Source organism: Schistocerca americana, chromosome 1, assembly GCF_021461395.2.
Source record: "Schistocerca americana isolate TAMUIC-IGC-003095 chromosome 1, iqSchAmer2.1, whole genome shotgun sequence".
In the NCBI taxonomy this organism is placed as follows: Eukaryota; Metazoa; Arthropoda; class Insecta; order Orthoptera; family Acrididae; genus Schistocerca; species Schistocerca americana.
The window spans coordinates 817414126-817439507 of record NC_060119.1 but is presented as its reverse complement, the minus strand read 5'-3'; the positions used below and the strand labels follow the sequence as shown (position 1 = coordinate 817439507).

The 25382-nt window shown below is 37.1% G+C and overlaps 1 protein-coding gene across 1 annotated transcript; it reads left to right on the top strand.

Annotated features, from left to right (window-relative positions):
- Positions 1–765: 765 nt before the first annotated feature.
- Positions 766–24999, top strand: LOC124546105 (transcription initiation factor IIA subunit 2). The gene is made up of 4 exons (XM_047125012.1): positions 766–989; positions 19127–19231; positions 21912–22041; positions 24646–24999. Exons 1-4 carry the CDS (start codon positions 918–920, stop codon positions 24660–24662), a joined length of 324 nt encoding a protein of 107 aa, XP_046980968.1. The 5' UTR covers positions 766–917; the 3' UTR covers positions 24663–24999.
- The last annotated feature ends 383 nt before the right edge of the window (positions 25000–25382 follow it).

Sequence of the window (25382 nt, the reverse complement as noted above, 5' to 3'; positions counted from 1 at the left end):
TTCAAGAATTAAGAAGAAAAATAAATAAAGAGGGGAGTTAAGTGTTAATTATTTTTTGTGTCTTGCAGTATGTTATGCAAGGTGTTTTTATATATGTTCCATGTTCCATGCAATAATGCTGAAATAGTTACTCCATGTCAGTCTGTTGTTTTCTTATCCAAGCATGCTGTAGTGCTGTACATAAGTGAATGATATATTTAAGTGTTCTCCTTTATATGCCACAAAATAGTTACTTATCTTTAAAACGAGAATTTATCAAGAGAAACTTAACCTCAAGCAAACCAGTTTTTCGTGGGATGCGATGGCAACCCATAACACTGTGTTCATTTTAGCAAAACAACAGAAAAGGAAATGATGCTTCGACTTCAAAAAATATGAAATGAATATTCCTCTTCCTCGAGCTCCTTGTGCAGTGTGTGAAATTCCCCTTCTGTATCTCTTAATGACATTTTTCGTATCCAACTCTTTTTTGTGTAGTTTTGCACTTCTGTCTTCTCTCTGTAATTTCCGTCCAATAAATGTCAATTTCGTAGAAACGTGGACACCAGCATCCACGAACATGAGGTACCATGATGTGTATGTCCACTTCGCGCGTGTAAAAGGTGGAAAACCATCTTGCGATGATCGCAACCCCCACGAAAGAGACAGTTGAGGACAGCCATTCGACCAAAGTAAATGCACCTCGACGTGACGTGGCCGCGCCGTGACGCTTAGGGTTAATTGGCCTTTATAGTGATTTGTTGCCCTACGTTTGGCATGTCAAGTGGAAGTATTTCCAAATTCCAAAGACAATCGGGACGGTTGCTGAGCGCCGAGTGGTATGAGTATGAGGCGTCTTTAGAAGTTACTGTTTGTGTAGTGTGTATAAACCACTTTATTGTTATTATCCAACCCATCAAAAGGTTTAGGTGACTAAAATGTCATACCAGCTTTATAGGAATACAACATTAGGGAATACGTTGCAAGAAAGTCTGGACGAACTGATACAGGTTAGTAGTTTTAATGTAAATGTACGTAATATTGCGACGGACAGTGTCTTTGGAAACGATATGGTTTTCTGATTGTGAACGACTTAGCGAGATTAATATTAGGTGTAATTACTTGTTTCCATCCTTTATATAATTAGTCCGCAGTTGCTGCTTTTTTTTGCGAGTGTTTACGTTTTGATTTATATATTTTCGCAGTAAAATAACATTTACGGAAGAACAGTATATAGGAACATACATTTTACTCTATTCAATATGTTCCCGACAATTTATAAAAGCATACTACATCAGCCATGTAACACGAAACTAGTTTGGAGATGTAAGAATACATGTAAGTTTTACATAGTATATGACCGGCCGGCAAACACAAAAAATATTTGTTCGCCAGATCCCAACCTGCAACTTTGAACAAGTATTTTTATGTGCTTCAATCTTGTCGAATACCACACCATCTCAGAGCACAATGCGTTGCACTTTCTGTGATTAAATCATAAATTTAACCAATTTCTGGAATTTTTATGTCCTGAGAGACTTGGTCAGTAAATTGGAAAACATTTTTCGTGGTATCTTTTTGTTTTAGGTGGTACCCAGTGAAATTATGCCAATTTCAATGTACTTGGATCGCACACTTGTTTGGTTCTGATCTAACTTGTTAGCGCTGGTCGGCTCAATAATCATATGCGGCCTAATTTTACCTATTTAAGAGTCCTTATCCATAACTCTTATTGAAAGGTTAAAATGCCGTATACTTGGCAAATACAATATCTGGCTTGGAAGTTTGACCTAAATATTAGAGAAGTCCTATTGTCTCCAAGTAGGATACTTACTTTTTCCTCATTTCATCTTCTTCTGCTACTGACAACTTCACACCCTGTTCTAGCACTGTGGAAACTGGCTTACAGATATTCATGCCATATTTTTGTAGGATTCTCATTGTGTACATTGGTTGGTTAGTCAACAATTCTCTTTTGTCACTTTTTATGATCTTCATATCTGGATATTGTTACTCTTCATCTAACATCAAAATCAGATTGAAGTTGTTTCTTGGAACTGTTCATCGAACTTTCATTTTGTGTCAAAATAGAAATATCATCAACCACATGGCCAAAATTACAGTTTCTTCTATGATATGTATTGGACCAGCTACTGATCGGCTCATGTTCATCTTTGTTAATGCTTTACGTAAGCACTGAGTCCAACAGTAAGCACTGTGTTTAAGACCATGCATGCCACTTTTCAGAAGCCAAGTTTTACTCTTTTCTTGAAGAGTTTTCTGGTGAAATCACAAAAATTGCTACTCAGTTTGTCATTGATAAATAGGGTCTTCACATCCATGTAGTGAATTAAAAATTTTCTTTTATGGCAGCGGATAGGAGATATCTTAAATGAGCATATTCTTCTACGTATGAGAATGTTTCTTTGTAGTCTGTGTCCTCTAGCCGAGAGAAGCCTTTGATTACCAAATAAGCTTCAAAATTTGTATTGCATCTTCAGGATTTTTACTACTAAAGACACATCTCCCATTAGGAGACTGGGAGCTGTTCACAAAAAAGTTTGACTCCCTATGGGTCGACAGAAGTGTCCGATCCCACGCGTCGGCTTTGATCCGTGACGTAAGGGTGTTGTCGTGTGTGACGCCATGACGGCGCGGAGTTTGGTTTGAGTGTGGCTGTCTCCAGTTCTGTTTTATCTTATTTTATTTACTTTTCTGATCTGTTCGTTCTATCTCGTGATATTTTTATTTATTTATTTATTTTATTTTTTTTTTTTTTTTTTTTAATTTAAGAACACTTATTACTTATTTTAATTATCTGTTTCCTCGAATTTCTATTTTAGTTTATTATATTTATCTTCCTGATCTGTTCGTTCTATCCTGTGAGAATTTTTTTTTTTTTTTTTTTTTTTTAGACAAAAACCACCAATCAGCTACTGATGCATCTTTATCTTCTATGGGTTGCAGGGGTTACGACCCCTGGGGAGGTGGGTGGGTATTCATGCATGGCTGTCTTCACTTACACGTAGCTACGCAAGGCGTCTAAATTTGTTTATATTTAGTTTGTCCCCCACCCAAAACACCCCATTTCCCGCGCTTGTCCTGTTAGTGTCATTAGGCTTCTTGTGGAAAGTGTGTGTGTTTGTTTTTGTTTCTGCCATATTTGTGACGTCATGGGTCAAAGCAGACGGGTGGAATCGGACGCTTTCGTATTTCCTTCCCTATTATGCTGTTTGCCAGACAAAAAGAATAAATTGTTAATCTGTGGTGATTTCAATGTAAATTTTCTAAGTAATTCTGATAGGAAAAGTGAACTAGAAGTATTATTAACTACATATAACTTAGAATCAGTGATCAATTTCCCTACACATATAGCTCAAAACAGTAGCATGTTAATAGATAATGTATTTGTACAGAAAGAGGATGTAAGACAAACACATGCTTTCCTTATGGTAAATGGGTTGTCGGACCATGATGCACAACTGATTAACTTACAAAACCTAACAGGGTGTACAGTTCGGAAACCATTCTACATCTACATACATACTCTGCAATCCACCATACGGTGCGTGGCGGAAGGTACCTCATACCACAACTAGCATCTTCTCTCCCTGTTCCACACTCAAACAGAACGAGGGAAAAATGGTTGCCTATATGCCTCTGTACGAGCCCTAATCTATCTTATCTTATCTTTGTGGTCTTTCCGCGAAATGTAAGTTGGTGGCAGTAAAATTTTACTGCAGTCAGCCTCAAATGCTGGTTCTCTAAATTTCCTCAGTAGCGATTCACGAAAAGAACGCCTCCTTTCCTCCAGAGATTTCCACCCGAGTTCCTGAAGTATTTCCGTAACACTCGCGTGATGATCAAACCTACCAGTAACAAATCTAGCAGCCCGTCTCTGAATTGCTTCTATGTACTCCCTCAATCCGACCTAATAGGGATCCCAAACGCTCAAGCATTACTCAAGAATAGGTCGCACTAGCGTTCTACAAGCAGTCTCCTTTACAGATGAACCACATCTTCCCAAAATTCTACCAATGAACCGAAGACGACTATCTGCCTTCCCCATAACTGCCATTACATGCTTGTCCCACTTCATATCGCTCTGCAATGTTACGCATTAAGTAAAAGTGTGAGGTCACTCAATCCAGTATCTATACAGCAATTCAGAGAAAGCTTAAGAATTGTTAATCGGGGAGATGTATATTATGAGCCAAATGCTAATGATAAGTGCAACATATTTCTTGATAAATTTATATCCCTCTTTGAACATTGTTTGCTAAAGAAAATTACCAAGTGTAAACACCACACACTTTTCAAAGAAACCTTGGATTATTATAGGTGTTAAAGTCTCTTCAGAAAGAAAAAGAAAACTGTATCAGACAGCAAAAACTATTAAAGATCCAGAAGTAGTTTTGCACTATAAAAATTATTGTAACATACTGAGAAAAGTTGTAAGGAAATCAAGATATATGTATGTTAGAGAAGAAATTAACAACTCCGGCAATAAAATAAAATCAGAATTGAATGTTGTTAGAAGGCAGACAGGAAAAGTAACCACTGGAGTAGGTAGTATTACTATTAAAGAGAATGAGACCATCCTAACCAACAGTACACAAGTAGCTAATGTATTCAGTGACCATTTCGTAAGTGTAGGAGAAAAAATTGGTGAGAACAGTTCAAAAGAAAAAGCCAGACAGTACATGGAAGGAATTTAAAGTTTCACCTAACAACCTCTTGTGAAATAAGTAAAATTATTAAATCTCTGAAAAATAAATGTTCTGTTGTAGTAGATGACATCTCTAATAAGATATTAAAACAATGTGGAGCAATTACAGCTGATGTTCTGAGTCACATACATAATGCATCACTAACTCAAGGTTAAAATATGCCATGTCAGGCCTCTCTACAAAAAGAGGGACACCAGCAGATGTCAATAATTATCGGCCAGTATCCTTGCTTCAGCATTTTCAAAAACCTTCAAGAAAGTAATGTACTCAATAGTGGTTAGCCATCTCAACAGTAATGGGATACTTAGTAAATCCCAGTTTGGATTTCAAAAATGCTGTTCCACTGAGACAGCAATATACAATTTCACTGTCCACATAATAGAGTCTTTAAATAGTAAAATGTCACCAATAGGAATTTCCTGTAACTTGTCCAAAGCATTTGATTGCGTGAACCGTGACATTATGTTACAGAAGTACAATTCTATGGTATAAATGGAATAGCATACGAGTGGTTTAAGTCATACCTACAGAACAGGAAGCAAAAAGTTTCGTTATAAGGGTCAAGTGATTTAAATAAGTTTGCCTCTTCATTTAACTGGAGTGAAATTACATTGGGTGTTCCACAGAGTTCAATCATGGGTCCCCTTCTGTTCTTGATATATGTGAATGACCTCCATTTTTATCTGAAACAGGAAGCTGAACTGACACTGTTTACTGATGATACAAGCATCGTTATTAATCCAGTAAAAGAAAGTCCAATTGAAAACGATACAAATAAGGTCTTTGGAAAAGTCATTAATTGGTTTTCTGCAAATGGGCTTGCTCTAAACTTTGAAAAATCACACTACATCCAATTTTCTGCTGGGAAAAGTACATTTCCTTCAATAAATGTAACACATCAGCAGACAGGGTAGAGTATACCAAGTTTTTGGTTGTACATAAAGATGAGAATCTTAATTGGAAAATTCATATTTTGGATCTTCTAAATCGACTAGGTTCAGCAACTTTTCCAATCAGAATAATTTCCAATTTTGAGGATATAGAAATTAATGAGCTAACATACTTTCACTCTCTGATGTCATACGGAATAACATTTTGGTGTAACTCAACATTTAGACAAAAAGTATTCACTGCTCAAAAGAAAGTGGTTAGAATAATGTGTGGGGTTCATAGTCGCAATTCTTGTAGGCATCTTTTTAAAATATGGGGAATTCGTACAACAGCCTCACAGTACATTTACCCACTAATGAAATTTGTTCTCAACAACGTGGACCAGTTTAAAAACAACAGTGACATTCATGATTATAAAACCAGAAAAAAGAAAGTCTTACACTATCCTTTAATCAACCTATCTCTGGCACAGAAAGTGGTAAAATATGGTGATATAAAAATTTCCAGCAAATTAGCAGATGAAATAAGGTGTCTGACAGACAGCAGTAATAGCCTCAAAAATAAATTGAAATCATATCTCCTTGACAACTCCTTCTATACCATAGATGAATTCTTGAATATGAATAAATGAATCTATAATTATAGTATATGCATTTTGTGCCATTTAAGGGAATGGGGTAAATAATAGAAATATTAATCTTTAACTCTGTATTATATATATATATATATATATATATATATATATATATATATATATATATATATATATATATATATATATATATAATGGAAGGAAACATTCCACATGGGAAAAATTATATATAAAAACAAAGATGAGGTGACTTACCGAACAAAAGCGCTGGCAGGTCGATAGACACACAAACATACACACAAGATTCAAGCTTTCGCAACAAACTGTTGCCTCATCAGGAAAGAGGGAAGGAGAGGGGAAGACGAAAGGAAGTGGGTTTTAAAGGAGAGGGTAAGGAGTCATTCCAATCCCGGGAGCGGAAAGACTTACCTTAGGGGGGGGAAAAGGAAAAAGGACGGGTATACACTCGCGCACACACACACATATCCATCCACACATATACAGACACAAGCAGACGTTTTTAAAGACAAAGATGATGTGACTTACCAAAAGAAAGCGCTGGCAGGTCGATAGACACACAAACATACACACAAAATTCTAGCGTTCGCAACCAACGGCTGCTTCGTCAATCCATTCATAAGTGTCATTCTTGGAGAAAGATTGTAATTCCTTTTCTACCAGTTATCTGTATTTGGACTGGTCAAGGTTTGTTCAACCATAAGATGTTCATTGTAGAATCTGTGAGCAGACATATACATCTCATAAGCTGGATTCAACTTAAATTTCATTACATGTGATTAGCATTATAAATTGACATCCTATGCTACTGGAGTTTCTTACTAAATTTACTGGTGCTTTTGTATGTTTTTAGATGTCTTCTTTGAAATTATTATCTGTACGTACTTTTCATCATTTGTTTCATTTTCACCGGATTCTAAAAATGTTAGATTTCTGCTAGTTATTAACTGTCTGTTTCGGGCATCTTCGCACTAAAAATATATTTTTTGGATTTTGAGTCCCATTTTCTTCTAAGTTGTTTGGGAATTTGTACCATGCCCTTACATCCAAAAACTCTTAGATCTAGACCAGGTTTCTCACCAGTCTAGACTACTTATGGGATCTTGGTTCATGCAGCTTTAGTAGGCAATCTGTTGTATAGATACACTGCAGTTCATACTGCTTTGTCCAACAACATTTTGGTAATTCTGCATCCTTTAATGTTCCTTGCTTTCTCTAAGATTGTTCTGTTAGCCCATTCTGCTACTCCATTTTGAGCAGAACTGTAGCAAATTGTAGTTTTATGTCTAATTCCAAATTCACTCAGTTGTTGCCTAAACTGTTCATTGACGTACTTGGTAACATTGTCATCTTTCAACGATTACCCTGTCTTTCAACCATGCCATGGAAAGTACCAAATATTTCTCTCAATTTGTCCTTGGTTGGTTCTAAGGAAGTAAACGTGAGTACATATTGAAAACTCATTACTCAAAGGAAGGAAATTTCAACTGCCTTCTATAGTTTATTTTTCTTTATGAATGTAATTTACAGGATTGGCTAGAAAAAGTAATTGGATTTTGCCTTACAATTTTTGTTCTGGAAATTTGAATGTGTTGGCTTTAAGGTTCCATCCATGACATTCCAAAGGTAATCCAACTGTTGTCAAAGTTGCATAATTCTCTCAACCCATGAGCTTCCCAGTCTGTACTATTTGGGCAGAAGCCATTTGTGCAGTTACAATATAATTGCTGTAAATTATAAACTGTTCACAGAAAATATTTAGTTTTCCACCATTCACTGGATAAACTTATTCAGTTCAATTGTTGAATTATACATCTGTGCAATAAAATAATATTGATGGAGAAACATTTCTACATTTAATGTGTTTCCATAGGTTACAAAGGCATGAGACTACACAAGGTACACAACACAGAACATTTAGCTTAAATACCTAAGAATACACGTAATGGGTAGAGAGATCTATACATGTTAACTCACTGCTCACATACATAACAAATATTTTGTTCACAAAATCCCAACAATAACTGGACTATTTCCACATCCCTGAAACCTCTCCATCAGTATAGCATTTATGGAGTAGTCTGTGTGAGTAAATGGGTGAATTAGGCTCAGTATGTAATGTTGAAGCCAAACAGCAAATTGATAGGAAGGTCTCAAGTTTACCCACTTTTCATCCACTGGGATTTCACATGCATTTAAAAGAATTGTGTGTCTTGCAGAGACTGGTCTTTGGAGCTTGGAAAGCTGTTAAGGATGTTCCTTTTATTGAATTGCTATATGATTAAGTGTAGATACCTAGAAGGTATCAGATAGATTATATAATGGTAAGACAAAGATTTAGGAACCAGGTTTTAAATTGTAAGACATTTCCAGGGGCAGATGTGGACTCTGACCACAATCTATTGGTTATGAACTGTAGATTAAAACTGAAGAAGCTGCAAAAAGTTGGGAATTTAAGGAGATGGGACCTGGATAAACTGACTAAACCAGTGGTTGTACAGAGTTTCAGGCAGAGCATAAGGGAACAATTGACAGGAATGGGGGAAAGAAATACAGTAAAACAAGAATGGGTAGCTCTGAGGGATGAAGTAGTGAAGGCAGCAGAGGATCAAGTAGGTAAAAAGACGAGGGCTAGTAGGAATCCTTGGGTAACAGAAGAAATATTGAATTTAATTGTTGAAAGGAGAAAATATAAAAAAGCAGTAAATGAAGCAGGCAAAAGGGAATACAAACGTCTCAAAAAATGAGATCGACAGGAAGTGCAAAAGGGCTAAGCAGGGATGGCTAGAGGACAAATGTAAGGATGTCGAGGCTTATCTCACTAGGGGTAAGGTAGATACTGTCTACAGGAAAATTAGAGAGACCTTTGGAGAAAAGAGAACCACTTGTATGAATATCAAGAGCTCAGATGGAAACCCAGTTCTAAGCAAAGAAGGGAAAGCAGAAAGGTGGAAGGAGTATATAGAGGGTCTATACAAGGGCGATGTACTTGTGGACAATATTATGGAAATCGAAGAGGATGTAGATGAAGATGAAATGGGAGGTATGATACTGCGTGAAGAGTTTGACAGAGCACTGAAAGACCTGAGTCGAAACAAGGCCACAGGAGTAGACAACATTCCGTTAGAACTACTGACGGCCTTGGGAGAGCCAGTCCTGACAAAACTGTACTATCTGGTGAGCAAGATGTATGAGACAGGCGAAATTCCCTCAGACTTCAAGAAGAATATAATAATTCCAATCCCAAAGAAAGCAGGTGTTGACAGATGTGAAAATTACCGAACTATCAGTTTAAGAAGTCACAGCTGCAAAATACTAACGTGTATTCTTTACAGACGAATGGAAAAACTGGTAGAAGCCGATCTCTGCGAAGATCAGTTTGGATTCCGCAGAAATGTTGGAACACGTGAGGCAATACTGACCCTACGACTTATCTTAGAAAATAGATTAAGGAAAGGCAAATCTACATTTCTAGCATTTGTAGACTTACAGAAAGGTTTTGACAATGTTGACTGGAATACTCTCTTTCAAATTCTAAATGTGGCAGGGGTAAAATACAGGGAGCGAAAGGCTATTTACAATTTGTACAGAAACCAGATGGTAGTTATAAGAGTCAAGGGGCATGAAAGGGAAGCAGCAGTTGGGAAGGGAGTGAGACAGGGTTGTAGCCTGTCCCCAATGTTATTCAATCTGTATATTGAGCAAGCAGTAAAGGAAACAAAAGAAAAATTCGGAGTAGGTATTAAAGTCCATGGAGAAGAAATAAAAATGTTGAGGTTCGCCAATGACATTGTAATTCTGTCAGAGACAGCAAAGGGCTTGGAAGAGCAGTTGAATGGAATGGACAGTGTCTTGAAAGGAGGATATAAGATGAACATCAACAAAAGCAAAACGAGGATAATGGAATGTAGTTGAACTAAGTCGGGTGATGCTGAGGGAATTAGATTAGGAAATGAGACACTTAAAGTAGTAAAGGAGTTTTGCTATTTGGGGAGCAAAATAACTGATGATGGTCGAAGTAGAGAGGATATAAAATGTAGACTGGCAATGGCAGAGAAAGCGTTTCTGAAGAAGAGAAATTTGTTAACATCAAGTATAGATGTGTCAGGAAGTCGTTTCTGAAAGTATTTGTATGGAGTGTAGCCATGTATGGAAGTGAAACATGGATGACAAATAGTTTGGACAAGAAGAGAATAGAAGCTTTCGAAATGTGGTGCTACAGAAGAATGCTGAAGATTAGATGGGTAGATCACGTAACTAATGAGGAGGTATTGAATAGAATTGGGGAGAAGATGAGTTTGTGGCACAACTTGACAAGAAGAAGGGATTGGTTGGTAGGACATATTCTGAGGCATCAAGGGATCACAAATTTAGTATTGGAGGGTAAAAATCACAGAGGAAGACCAAGAGATGAATACACTAAGCAGATTCAGAAGGATGTAGGTTGCAGTAAGTACTGGGAGATGATGAAGCTTGCACGGGATAGGGTAGAATGGAGAGCTGCATCAAACCAGTCTCAGGACTGAAGACAACAACAACATATGATTGAATGAATTAATTCCATTGAGCAGTATAGTGTTATATGCTCAATTAAATTATAACCCACATGGTAATTTGCAGTATGTCTAACTGTAACTCAGTCTTAAATTTTACCTTATCACCTACAAAATATATTTTTTTGTTTTTCATTCATTGGTATCTGAGAGCTGAAGTGATTAATAACCAATTTTTTGTTTATTATGGAAATTAATATCAATTGTTGTTTGATAGATTTTTCATTGGATAACAATTGGTTGTTCTTCAGCTACTAAACTTTCTGGGAGGTGCTCGTAAACAAATAAATAAATTTTCCATCATTGTGGTATTTTTAATTTCCCATTGAGCTGAACAGAATATCTTTCCATGTCCACTGTGTTATAAATGAATGGTGGTAAGCATTTGATTTCATGCATACAAAATCCAAATTATGTAATGAACTATTGATTTACTTTCAAATCGGAAGTAACATGATTAAGACACTTTCAGTATTTACAAAGGAAACAAATTGTTTGGTGTGAAGTTTTGGAAATATTAATAATATATCTTGAAATTTTCAGTTAACTTTAAGCAACTGAAAACGGTTGTTTGTTAGTCATTTACAGAGTGCTCCTAAAGATTTATGCGACTGAGCATTATATAATGTTAACACGTTGAAACATTGTTTTGCTACATGTAATCTTGCTATTGTTGGTCACGCTTATACCTCAGACAGTAAAAAAGAGGGGGGGGGGGGGGGGGGGGCAAATCAGTCCTCTTCCTGAAGGTCAGGTTGAACAACTTGATACTTTAGAGGACATGGTCCATGATACCAGTGTTTGAACAAACTCAACCAGCATGTTACAGAGGGACTGACAGTTTAACAAATACCAGAGCAACTTTGCATTTTTTATATGTATGAAAACCACTGTCAGAGATAAAAGAACCAAAAAGCATCAGAAAAAGTCCTAAGCCCAAGTGAGTATTGAGGACTGGGTTCGTAACTTGACAATTGCCTCACTCTATGAAGAACGTAAAATTCTGTGTCAGCACTAAAGCAAAATGAAGGGGAAATGTGGAGAACATTAAGACTTCTGTATGGAAAAAAAATGTGTTGACAAGAAAAGTGCTTAATGAAATGAATGAAGTGCAAACAAACGGGTATGTGGTTAGGAGCAGCTGCATAATTCACAATTGTATAATGTATCTTGAAACTAGTGAAGAGAGTGAAGTGCACAGTTGACATAAGAATATAAATATGAAGATAAATGAGTTAAAGTGAAAAGTGTTTACTAAGTTGGATAGAGTGACACAGTAATTAAAAGGGAGATGTACATGATATGCAACCTTGAGGGCTTGGAACAGGTCCAGTGTGCAGTGGATAATATTAAATCAAAAGAAGACTCAGTGAAGAAGTGGGAAGAGATCTAATGCATACAGTTACGCAGATATCAAAAGAGAAAGAAACCAAACCTAACCTTGTATGATGTTGAAACTATCTGAGCTCTGGCATGCCATATTTCAATGCAAGCCTTAGGAAGTCATAGCTGTGGTGGGGAAACAAGTTATATAGTGAGAGGAATGTTCCTCTAGCATTTGATGTGAATAATGACCTGAGACAGCTAATACAATTTCGAAAATCTAGGCAAGAGGTAAAAAAAAGTTTTCAAATAACGCTGGTCTCATTATGGAACTTGTTGAATGTATGCAAATAATTTGGCAAGTATCTTTATCAGTCTGCATAGCCTCATGGGTATCCTGAAAAATATTCTTAACTCAGAAAACAGTAATCACATTAGTTTGTAATATCAGTTTATGATTTCTGTGTATCACTGCCTAAGAATCTGTTCATTTTAAGGCTGTCATCACTCACAGGTACTTACTTTACTGAAAGCTGAATGCACCAACTGGGATAGTTCCCAATATACAACACAGATGTTCACACCAAAGTGGTAGATATTGGTAAACACCACACCTGCATCCAGTATGGCAGCCATTATCTCAGTCAAGCAGGCACAACAAACAAGAACGACAACAGTTTTGTAATAGAAAGTATATGTAAAATGATCAAATAACTAATAAGTAAATAATGAAATTTCCACAGGGATTGGACGAGAACAAACCAAACAAATTATGGCTACTTCCATCACGTCTACATCTGTAATCTGTATCTGTATTTTGCAAACGGCTGTGAAGTGCAAGGCAGAGGCTACAGCCTATTATACCAGTTATTAGGGTTTCTTTTTGTTCGGATATGGAATGCGGGAAGAATGATTGTTTGAATGCCTCTGTGTGTGTTGTAATTATTCTGATCCTGTTCTTACAATTCCTGTGTGAGCAATACATAGGGGGCTGTAGCATATTCCTAGAGTCATCATTTAAATCTGGTTCTTGAAACATTGTTAGTAGACTTTTCTCAGGATAGTTCATGTCTGTCTTCAAGAGTCTACTTGTTTGCTTTTTTCACCATCTCTTTGACACTCTCCTACAGATGAAACAAGCCTTTGAACATTCATGCTGCCCATCTTTGCATACTGTTGTGTCCTGAGAGGGAGTGTGAAGAACACATCACTTCTGCAATATGGGTCTTACCTCAGACAAATAATTGCAGGAGGTTGTAAGTGGTGTCAAATGCCTTTAAAGGATGATAAGGGAAATTTGATGCTAAAGTAGATTAATAGTGAAAGAAAAGTTCCTCAGTGCGCATTTTCAGAAATATGGAAATGACAGAACCGAGCAATATAGTGGGCAGTAAAGACCACCACCACTTTCTTCTCATAAAAAAAGAGGAAGCAATTTTCTGCACTAAGAAAGGGAAGAAAACAGTGAAATTTCTACATTAGAAAAGATGTCCACTTCCGTAGTTTGCGTCCTCTTGAATTCTATGAAGTGCAACTCAAAAAATTATGCAGGTATAAATTCTGCAACCCAGTTGGTGTGGCTGCAGAACTACCTGTCAAATTGGGTTGACAGTATCAGCTTGGTTCAGTCCTGTACTGTTAGGCCAATTTTATCAGGCAATTTGATGGTAGTTTTGGGAATTTCCCACATATGTCCAACTTACTGTTCAACTGAATGCCAGTCAGCATCAAAAAATAGAAGGCATGAAGTAATCCAAAAAATTAGGTCAATATCTTGTGGTGTAAGTTTGTAAGCAATGTATTCAGAGTATTGTAGATTACATCAGTCGTCTAAGTAATTTTTTAAAGTTTATTTCTTGTTTCTCCACTTTCTACAGTATTGGTCAGTAGCATTTCTTGCTGTGTTTTTATTTATATTCAACTAAACTTTCTTCAGATCATAACTTCTGCAATTAAGAGTATGACAAGGAAACTGTATGAGAAAAGTTGCTGGTTGGCTTCTGATGACATAAAGCAACAGACATCAAGGAAACCGACTTTTAAAGCAAAAGATGGAATAACAGCATTGGCCAACCATTATCTAAGAATGTCTCAAGGTCTTAGTTTTTTCTGTGCTAGAATAGTCTTGCTAAATTGTATGTGTAATTGGATGAAATGTGCATTCCAAGAACTATGTAAAGAAAGCCATTTGTCAATAAAAGTAAACATAATTTTTGGTAGCAGTGGGAAGTAACATGATAACGTGATTATGTACAGCCATATTTCAGCTCTACATCTAGATCTACATCTACATCTACATTGATACTCCGCAAGCCACCCAACGGTGTGTGGCGGAGGGCACTTTACGTGCCACTGTCATTACCTCCCTTTCCTGTTCCAGTCGCGTATGGTTCGCGGGAAGAACGACTGTCTGAAAGCCTCCGTGCGCGCTCTAATCTCTCTAATTTTACATTCGTGATCTCCTCGGGAGGTATAAGTAGGGGGAAGCAATATATTCGATACCTCATCCAGAAACGCACCCTCTCGAAACCTGGCGAGCAAGCTACACCGCGATGCAGAGCGCCTCTCTTGCAGAGTCTGCCACTTGAGTTTATTAAACATCTCCGTAACGCTATCACGGTTACCAAATAACCCTGTGACGAAACGCGCCGCTCTTCTTTGGATCTTCTCTATCTCTTCCGTAAGACCGATCTGGTACGGATCCCACACTGATGAGCAATACTCAAGTATAGGTCGAACGAGTGTTTTGTAAGCCACCTCCTTTGTTGATGGACTACATTTTCTAAGCACTCTCCCAATGAATCTCAACCTGGTACCCGCCTTACCAAGAATTAATTTTATATGATCATTCCACTTCAAATCGTTCCGCACGCATACTCCCAGATATTTTACAGAAGTAACTGCTACCAGTGTTTGTTCCGCTATCATATAATCATACAATAAAGGATCCTTCTTTCTATGTATTCGCAATACATTACATTTGTCTATGTTAAGGGTCAGTTGCCACTCCCTGCACCAAGTGCCTATCCGCTGCAGATCTTCCTGCATTTCGCTACAATTTTCTAATGCTGCAACTTCTCTGTATACTACAGCATCATCCGCGAAAAGCCGCATGGAACTTCCGACACTATCTACTAGGTCATTTATATATATTGTGAAAAGCAATGGTCCCATAACACTCCCCTGTGGCACGCCAGAGGTTACTTTAACGTCTGTAGACGTCTCTCCATTGATAACAACATGCTGTGTTCTGTTTGCTAAAAACTCTTCAATCCAGCCACACAGCTGGTCTGATATTCCGTAGGCTCTTACTTTGTTCATCAGGCGACAGTGCGGAACTGTATCGAACGCCTTCCGGAAGTCAAGAAAAATAGCATCTACCTGGGAGCCTGTATCTAATATTTTCTGGGTCTCATGAACAAATAAAGCGAGTTGGGTCTCACACGATCGCTGTTTCCGGAATCCATGTTGATTCCTACATAGTAGATTCTGGGTTTCCAGAAATGACATGATACTCGAGCAAAAAACATGTTCTAAAATTCTACAAGAGATTGACGTCAGAGATACAGGTCTATAGTTTTGCGCATCTGCTCGACGACCCTTCTTGAAGACTGGGACTACCTGTGCTCTTTTCCAATCATTTGGAACCCTCCGTTTCTCTAGAGACTTGCGGTACACGGCTGTTAGAAGGGGGGCAAGTTCTTTCGCGTACTCTGTGTAGAATCGAATTGGTATCCCATCAGGTCCAGTGGACTTTCCTCTATTGAGTGATTCCAGTTGCTTTTCTATTCCTTGGACACTTATTTCGATGTCAGCCATTTTTTCGTTTGTGCGAGGATTTTGAGAAGGAACTGCAGTGCGGTCTTCCTCTGTGAAACAGCTTTGGAAAAAGGTGTTTAGTAAGTTTGTGTGCAATGAGAAAGTTGGTTGCGGAAAATTTCTTTCCGGTTGGATGAGGTACGTTGTTATGAATGTGATTGAATTTATAGCTGGTGGAAAGGGCTGTTGATAGCATAGGCCTGTGAAAGGTTACATCTGTAAATGGAGTGCAAAATATTGAAAGAATGTAAGTGGGCTTACTTACCCAAAATATATAGTAATACACTTATTTATTACAGTGATGATATGCATAAATATACTACTGGAGAGTTGGTTCCCCACTCCAATGAAGAATATATCTGAACCGTACTTTAAGGAATTAAGCACAAGATTAAACGCATGCTGGCATGTGATTGACAAAATGTAAAGAGGACACACTACATTAGATTCACACCAAGTATTGAGCGCTATTGACAGGGGCTCTCAAATTGATTAATCATTTCTACATTTACGGAAAGTTGTTGATAAGATTCCTCATAGGTGGCTCCCAATCAAATTGCATGTCTATGGAGGATCATCACAGTTGTGCTACTAGATTCGTGATTTCCAGTCAGAAAGATCACAGTCTGAAGTAACTGACAGAAAGGCACTGAGTAAAAGAGAAATGATAACCGGCGTACCGCTAGAGACGTTACAGGTCTTCTGGTGTACTTAATCTGTGTAAATGATGTAGCAGACAATCTGAGCAGCACTCTTAGATTGTCGTTTACCATCTCTTAAAGCTAATGGAAGACAAAAACCAATTGCAAAATGATTCAGATGAGATATCTTTGTGGTGTAAAAAGTGACTATTATAAACAATAAAAAATGTGTGTAGTGATAGGAATCCGTCAAATTTCAGTTACACAGTAGATCAAACAAATTTAACAGCTGTCAATTCAACTAAATACCTAGGTATTACAATTACAAAATTTTTAACTGGAAGCGTCACAGAGATAATATTGTGGCGACAGCAAACCAAAGGCTGTGTTTTATTGGCAGAACATGTAGAAGATGTAAGAACCCCATTACATTACACTTGTCCATCCTCTTCTGGAATACTGCTGCATGGGGGATCGTTACCAGATAGGATTGATGGATGACATCGAAAAATTTCAAAGAAGTGCAGCTCGCTTTTTATTGTGGCAGAAAGGGGGGAAGAACATTATGGATATGACACACTAGTTGTCGCAGGAGTAAGAAATTTCTTACTATGGAGAGAACGTTTAAATTTCAATCACCAACTTTCCCCTAAAAATCTTACAGTATTTTGCTGGGTTCTACTATCATGTGGAGAAAAGACCATCCCAGTAAAATAAGAGAAATCAGAGCTCACATGGGAAGACTTAAGTTTTTGTTTTTCTGACTACCTGTTCATGGGAGGAACCATAGAGAAATAGTCTGAAAGTGATTCGATGAAACCTGTGCACACCATTTAAGTGTAAATTGCACAGTAGTCATGTACATGTAGGTTTTTACAAAATAAATAAAGCAATGAAATTCAAACTTGCAGTGATTTATTTAGATTAGCCATAGAACAACAGATTCAAACCATAATATGAAATGCACCAATCAGTGTTTACTTGATGCTAGATGTTCAGCATGGTACTGATCCACTTTTAATAATACTGGGCAGTATGTTTTTTATTTGTCTGTCTTTCTTGGGTGTAGCACGATAGTACTGTCATTCTGGTTTTGCCTTTTGTCTACCTTGTCAGGCAATACTAAGAAACTTTAAAACAAAAATCTGTCTACGAGACTTCTGTTGCTTGTCCATCACATAGTGACAAAATGAATAATAGAATGAAGATTGAAATTCTAAACTTTCATTTTACTGAACAAGATCATATTAAAGTTTCTTTTCGATGTCCGCCCACATGCATATCTGTAAAATGTAAAAAGCAACCTATCAGCGTGGTCTCCACAGAAATTTATCCAAGAGATTGAAAGAGTCTAAAATGTCATCTTTTATGTAGTGGATTTGGTGAATTTGAAGACACATCATGCCCTAAGAACTAAATTTGACAAGAAATGAAGTATACTTACTTTTCCTTAAACAACTGACCATTATGCACTTGTATTTTTGAAGATAAATTAGTGTGGTATCCAAAAGGTATCAGTACTTTATTGGTGCATGCAAAATATGTTTTGTTTATTTTATTTTTTTATTTTAGTAATGTGATTATGAAAACCATCTTGTTTAAGCTAGTGCTCTAAAATTACATTTTCATATGATCTAAACCAAGTAGCCTGTGGTCTAGTGGCTGGCATTGCTGTCTCTGGATCGTGGGGTCCCAGGTTCGACTCTTGGCCAGGTTGGAGATTTTCTCTGCCCAGGGGACTGGGTGTTTGTGTTGTCCTCACCATTTCATCATTCTGGAAAGTGGCGAGACTGGACTGTGCACATATTGAGACTTTGTACGGTCACTGATAACTACGTAGTTGAGTGCCCCACAAACCAAATATCATCATCAGGTGTATTCTACAGATTAGGAAATAAAGATAGAAAGAAAATATTCATGAAATATTTTTCTAATCGTATACCAGTAATGGTGAACTGACATTGAAAATTAAACCTCAGAAATAAAATAGTTCCAGGATGTGTCAAATTGGGTCAAGTGGCTTGCCTAACTATGCCTAAGAGAAGTACAGCAAAGAAGACCAAATAGAATTGAAACACATGTATTACTGAAGAGGAACAGAACAGGAGGAAGTTCAAACAAAAGCTTTATTGTAGACAAGGAAAAAAAAGTATTACAGTTATTGTTGGAACCTCACACTAAATAGTAAGGCTTGTAAAGATATAAATCATTTGAACTTATTCATTCTTTCATTCAGGCAATCAACCTGTCTGTAGATCCTCTCAAGGAAAGCCTTCAGTGATATGGAACAAGTCATGGTAGACTTAAAAAAATATTGCTTTGATAATTTTACTCACACATCGTGTTATTGTTTTAATTTTCTGCTGTTCTCTTTTTATTCGGTCTTACATAATTTGTTTCTTGTTTGTATATTATATGCAGGTTATTAATTTGTTCAGATTTAAATTCAAGCGTCCAAAGAAAAGATTATTTTGACATGGAAGAGTGTTATTGTTTGTATCTTCTGTAACATGACTGGTTTTACAAAACAGTACAGTATGCCCTGTATAGAAATATAGTGCTGTGTGTTTCCTCTTTCAGTATGGACAAATATCTCCACAGCTTGCCGTTAAGGTGATGCTTCAGTTTGACAAATCAATCAACAATGCGTTAGCAACAAGAGTGAAATCAAGGCTAACTTTCAAGGTATGTTGTATCTTTTTTTGCCCTGAAGAATTGAGGAAGTTGCCTGTATTAATTGATTTGAATAGGTGTCACACATTACTTATTATTCTGAGTTCTCATTTGCACATAGGGTCTTATACTTAATACTACTATTTACTCATGTGCCTTTCATTCTGCCAAGTACTTTTGCACTTGAGTGCCTTATATAGTTGGTGCAGGGCTATCCAGGCACCACTTTTAAACTATCTGTTTACATTGTTGTTTTTATCATGTTGAAACCAGCAATAATCTTTTTGCACTTACTTACTATGTAAATTCCATATACCACATTTTACTTGTTTTGACACGTGACATTAACAGTGGAAAAAAAAATTCAGAAAAATTTCTTGGCTTTGTGATTAAAACTGCAAGCAGGTAGATACCTCTGAATGTTACTAGCTATCTGTTGTTTCAGCCAACATTGTGCACACTATTGGGGAAATGCAGCAGTCTGCCAACACAGTACTCATTGAGGAACAATTTCTTGAAGGTCGTGTTGTAAATGGGAATGAACATTAGTCTTGTTGGGCCCTTATTTTAATTTTTCTTGCTAAGACCTAACTTAGAGCTTTAAAAAGTGTTTTGTATATTCCTCGTAATGTATTTGATGGGGTTGATCCCCGGTAAACATTCTGCTGCTTGCTCGGATGATAAAAAATGTATGCCAGCTGAAGCTATTACAGAAAGTACATGTTGAGATTAAACAATGGAAAGTCCAAGTTGGAATATCAAGAATATTATGAAAAGGATGCATTGCTACTCACCATAAATATGACATTGAGTTGTGGACAGGTACAATGAAAAGACTGTTTACATATTGAGCTTGTAGGCTACAGCCTTCTTCAGAAATTGAAAAACACACACACACACACACACACACACACACACACACACACACACACACAGAAGCAGGCATACGTCATGCATACTTCACCGCTATCTTGAGTAGGATATCCCATATTTCAGGGCACGATGAGAGAAATCAAAGCACTGATGAAGAATATGTTTCAGTTGTTCCAGTCTGGGATGATATTGGGTGACAAGGAGGGCATTTCTTTACAGCCAATTCTTGGGGTTGGTGGAGGATTTGGGATGTGTGTGGATAAGGCACAGGATATCTGTTAGTGGATTGTTTTTTGGGGATAATGGATCATGGATACCAGTGCTGCAGCAAATAACCATTGCAAGTAACAAGGCAAGAACCACAGCAGAAATAACCAGGGAAAGGCTCCAAACTTTGGTGTGACAGGTACATATAATCTCTGACCATAGGACTTGATATCAGTCTACCACCTGGAGTGTGAACCTTCGTCAAAACCAGCCATTTGTGCTGTAGAAACATAAGAATTTTTTTAATCAGACTTCAGTTAAACACTCAAAGACAAAATCAACAGGCAAACAGGCATTAAGCCAACAGTTGGTCACGAAAGCCTCAACAGTTTTGTATGACAGTTCTGTAACAGTGTAGCAGCTCAAGATCTGTAGATGTGGACTTGAAAGTTTATTAACTTTGTACAGTTTGCCTCATTACATCAGCTACGCTGTCTGAGTATGAAGCTGTAAGTTTTGAAGTCCTTGTTTTGCTTTCTAATTGTGCGAGTCCTATAGTGTATGTGTTAGTGAGCCAGTTATTGTAAGATCCAAACGCAAATTACTATCACGATCCAGTTATTTTACTGAAATTTCACCCCTACTCTGTCATAAAGCCCACTAAATTTTGCCAGTAGGTAGTTTGTGTACCAACTTTACTGTGGAAGTCTTTTTATATCTGCTGCCATTCTTGTTAAAAAGTGCTGCATCAATAATTGGAGAATACAATTGGCAGCACAGGTCAGAATAAAATAGCCAATGTTGTTCTTGTCTGGGCACATCTCACATTTCCTCTACTGTTTTGCTTCTGCGCCCCTGAATTGAAAATTATGTTGAACAGTCTATGCCCAGTCTTCTCTTGACTTGTAACTCCACAAAGTTTGTGATCAAGTGGTCTGATTAATAAGCACTACTCTTGCTGTTCGTAATCATTTTGATATTTTGCTGCACTTAACAGGCTTGTATTTTTTCCTTCTGTCAGAGGGGCAATGTAATTTTGCCCAACTGCCTTAGCCTTAGAGCCTGGAGATTACAGTGTACTAGTATGTGTGAGGTGTAGTTCTGTAAATGTATGTGTGTTTTCTTTATCTGATGAAGGACTTATTTGAAATCTGAACATTTTTAGCATTCTTTTTCATTCTGCCTGTCTGTGCGGTGAGTAACAACATATCTTTTCCATGTTATTATTTATTACTTCTGCAATAAGATTACTAAGGTAAATGAGGACTTCTGAGAAGTGAGAAGCATATGTAATTCCATAAAACCATGAGTGGCTGAAAACAGACATTAAGTAAGGCATGCATTGATATGCTGTAACATGTGGATAAACTATCACCTTCTAAATTTCAGTAGTCATGCTGAGTATTTTCTCTATTTAGTAAGAATGTATAGGGATATTTCAGAAAACAGCTTATTGAGTATCATATTTTAATCTATTGATCTCTAAAATGAGTCTCTTGTTTTCTTAAGAACCTGCACATAGTATGAGACAGTCTTTCCAAAGAAATTGTGCAGCTTATGTAATATGATCCTCAGTGCTTTTAATTTTCTGTTTTGTTTCATTTTTCTTAAGGCTGGGAAATTAAATACATATCGTTTTTGTGACAATGTATGGACGTTTATGCTGAACGATGTGGAATTTCGTGAGGTGCAAGATCTTGCAAAAGCTGACAAAGTGAAAATTGTGGCTTGTGATGGTAAAAGTAAGTAATGTGTTTACTCTATTTTTAGAAGAAGTAATAACTTGTAAAAAGATTATAACTGTCTTCAGTTAATTTTTGAATGTTCTGTGTACTTCAGCACTAGATAATTAAGTGTGACAATGTCCTACATTAATACCGTTTTAACCGTCGAGGTTCTAAATAATCAGTACAGAAGTTAGTCCGCAGCTCGTGGTCGTGCGGTAGCGTTCTCGCTTCCCACGCCCGGGTTCCCGGGTTCGATTCCCGGCAGGGTCAGGGATTTTATCTGCCTCGTGATGACTGGGTGTTGTGTGATGTCCTTGGGCTAGTTAGGTTTAAGTAGTTCTAAGTTCTAGGGGACTGATGACCATAGATGTTACGTCCCATAGTGCTCAGAGCCAATACAGAAGTTAGATTTTAATTGAGTCATGTTTGGGAGTAGTACCTACTACACTGAAGTAAAATAAAACTTCCATTGCAGTAAGAAAGATGACATCCTTAGAAGACAGTTACAGCAGATATATGACTTAATATCATTATCCTAACTGGATTTGGCTGTAGAACTTGTATCACTGTCACTTGTAGTTGGAGGAAACTAATATTCCTTACTTTATCAGACTACTAACAGAGAGACTGACATTGCTTGATAGTGTAGACATGTTTCTCAGCTTTGCACGTAACTTGCTTTATTTTCATGGGGCCTTTTGCATATGTGACAAATCAGCCACTCCTACAATTGTTGCTATGTTAACAAGAGAAATATTAACTGCAGCTTGAAGAGGAAGTTCAGTCATTTATCTTCAGTGGGTAAATACGTAATAGATTTTATATATTATTGTAATTGTCAGAGCACCATTTCTCATTAAAAGTTGTTTGCTGGAGATCATTGATGATATTCTAATATTGGAGATTTATTTCTATCATACAGAAGAGCAGCTACATCTGTGAAAAGATAAAAATAATGAAGATGATTTAAGTGCAGAGATTGGCATGGGACAAACAGCCCATAACAATTAGAGAAAGGGAGAAGAAATGAGAGAAAGTAAGCTTTTAGGCATGTTCCAAGGAAGGCAAGTTAAAGTTTGTCTGGCAGAACTTGAATGATAAACTTTGTGTTTGTGGGAGAAACAGCCTTGAATGGCAGTAATGTTTGTTATTGAGGTACATTGTGCACTAATTTATTATTAATGATTGGAGACCCATGTGAAATACATTGCAATATACTGTAGAGTATAAGGGTGATATTGTGCAATATATTAAGAGACTGCAGAGTTTTAAAATATACTATGCAATATATTGTGCCATGTAAGGTTGATTCTTCATAATGGACAGTAATTCCAGCCAAAACGTTGTGATTTGAGGACATGCAAACAACTAATAAAGCCGTGCCATATGGATATGACTTCATCAGGAAAGACAGATGAAAGGAATCATCTGTTGAAGGTCATTCAGGGAGTACTTTGATGACGTATTTAGTACTTATTCAGTTGTTAGCTGTAGAAACATCCAACAAAAATGCTTAAGTGCAGGGAAATATCACTGCAACTGCTCATTTGTTCATTTCAGAAGTTTAAATTATTTATTGCAGAAATACACTATTTTGCCCATAGCCACTTCCTCCTCTTTCTTTTCTTTTTGCATCACATAGCAATTGCAACCACAATACATGTAAGTCCTACATCATAGAGTGCCAATATGTTTGCTTCAAAGACAATATTCTAACAGATGTCCCACGCATAAATATTGTGCAGTAATATTGTACTGTTCTTGGCCTTGTATTTTGCACAGTACATTGACGCAATATCATTGTGCAGTAAATATTGAGTGGATGAGGACCTTATACATGATAAATGGTTACCTTGAAGACTGTGATGTGAGAAAGGGCATTTGGCAACAAAGTCAAGTGATACAATGAAATTTGCCAAATCGTGGAAAAGTTGAAACTCGTTCTAGATAAGATAAATGCTGACTGTAATACATAGGACATGAATCCCTGCAAAAACATAAAATTTAGTTTTGATTATGAATAGCTTGTCCTCTAGGATGCCTGACAAGAGCAGGTCACAATTGGGATCTGAAGTCTATTGGAAGCCTCAGATCTCTCTTCCTTCATGTGCCAGTGACTAGTTTCCTTAAGAATGTGTGTGTGTGTGTGTGTGTGTGTGTGTGTGTGTGTGTGTGTGTGTGTGTAGTGGTTAATAGGTAGCCTTAGACTGACTGTTGACAGAAAAGATATTTTCTGACATAGTATTTAGTAACCTCGGGACTCTCTCTGTAACTCTGGGGGAGGGGGGGGGGGGGGGGAGAACCTGTTCATTGACTGAGGAAGCTTGTTTGTTAGTGTTCCTTTTTGGGAAATGTGATAATGGTTGCAGCATTACTTAATAGCAATGTTTATGAACAGATTAAAGGAAGGATGAGGTTTGTTACAAGTTTGGAATAAGTAAAAATATATGTCTCGCATGTTCTTTCTATGCCCAAGGCATTGATAAAGCAAAGATAAGAAAAAGAACTTTTATGAATTTGTTTTACAATGTCACAAAAATATTTGGGCATTCTGCAAAATATAGTATGATCAGTCTGCTACATGCACTTCTAAACATTTTGGACTTTTTTCTGTTTCAGATCACAGTAATGACTAGCATCAGAAATCTCCAGAAGAATCATGATCATTGTCTACATTGGTCAGGTTTTGTTTTGTGTAATTTTTGCTTAATAAGACTGTTTTGTTACGGCTCTAAAACTGTGACACTTCCTTTCATGAAAAACTTTTAAGTGATAGTAATTTTGTTTGTAATTAACATATACAGAGTTCCAAACAAATACAATTTGTTGAAGCACAATCCAACATTACCAGTAGAATGTGTTTCCCACCTGTAACCCATGTTTGTTTGTATCTTGGAGTTTGTAAATGTTGTTTAGTTATATGTTGTGTAATGTTAAAAAAAAAAATAAACTAATCTCTGTTACAGTATTGTATATTTTGTTTATGTTTTGTCAGTAACTGAAAATTACAAGATTTAAATATATTTATATAATTATGTACAGGGCTGTGATCAAGTACTCGTTGAAATTAAAGTTCCTGGCAGACCAAAATTGTATGTCACTTGAACATTGCATTGTGGAGAGCATTAACTTAAGCCTTGTCCCTCTGTGTAAGAGGCAACAAGTAACGAAAAGCCACATAAATCCAGGAAGATCAGTACTATAGGAAGACAGAAGACAGATCCCAAGTACAGATTCCCTCTTTCCCACTGCCACAAGATCCCTCCCTAGGTTGTACTTTGCTGGTGGTCCAGCGGATAGTGATGTTTGTTGATACTGCAGAACAGTGACCGCCAGTTTACTGAGATGGCTACTCC

Excerpts from the sequence above, each read along its gene's own strand:
- LOC124546105 (XM_047125012.1), top strand. The coding sequence starts at position 918 with ATGTCATACCAGCTTTATAGGAATACAACATTAGGGAATACGTTGCAA. Across the intron at positions 990-19,126 it reads GTCTGGACGAACTGATACAG|TATGGACAAATATCTCCACA; the intron begins GTTAGTAGTTTT and ends TTCCTCTTTCAG. Across the intron at positions 19,232-21,911 it reads AATCAAGGCTAACTTTCAAG|GCTGGGAAATTAAATACATA; the intron begins GTATGTTGTATC and ends ATTTTTCTTAAG.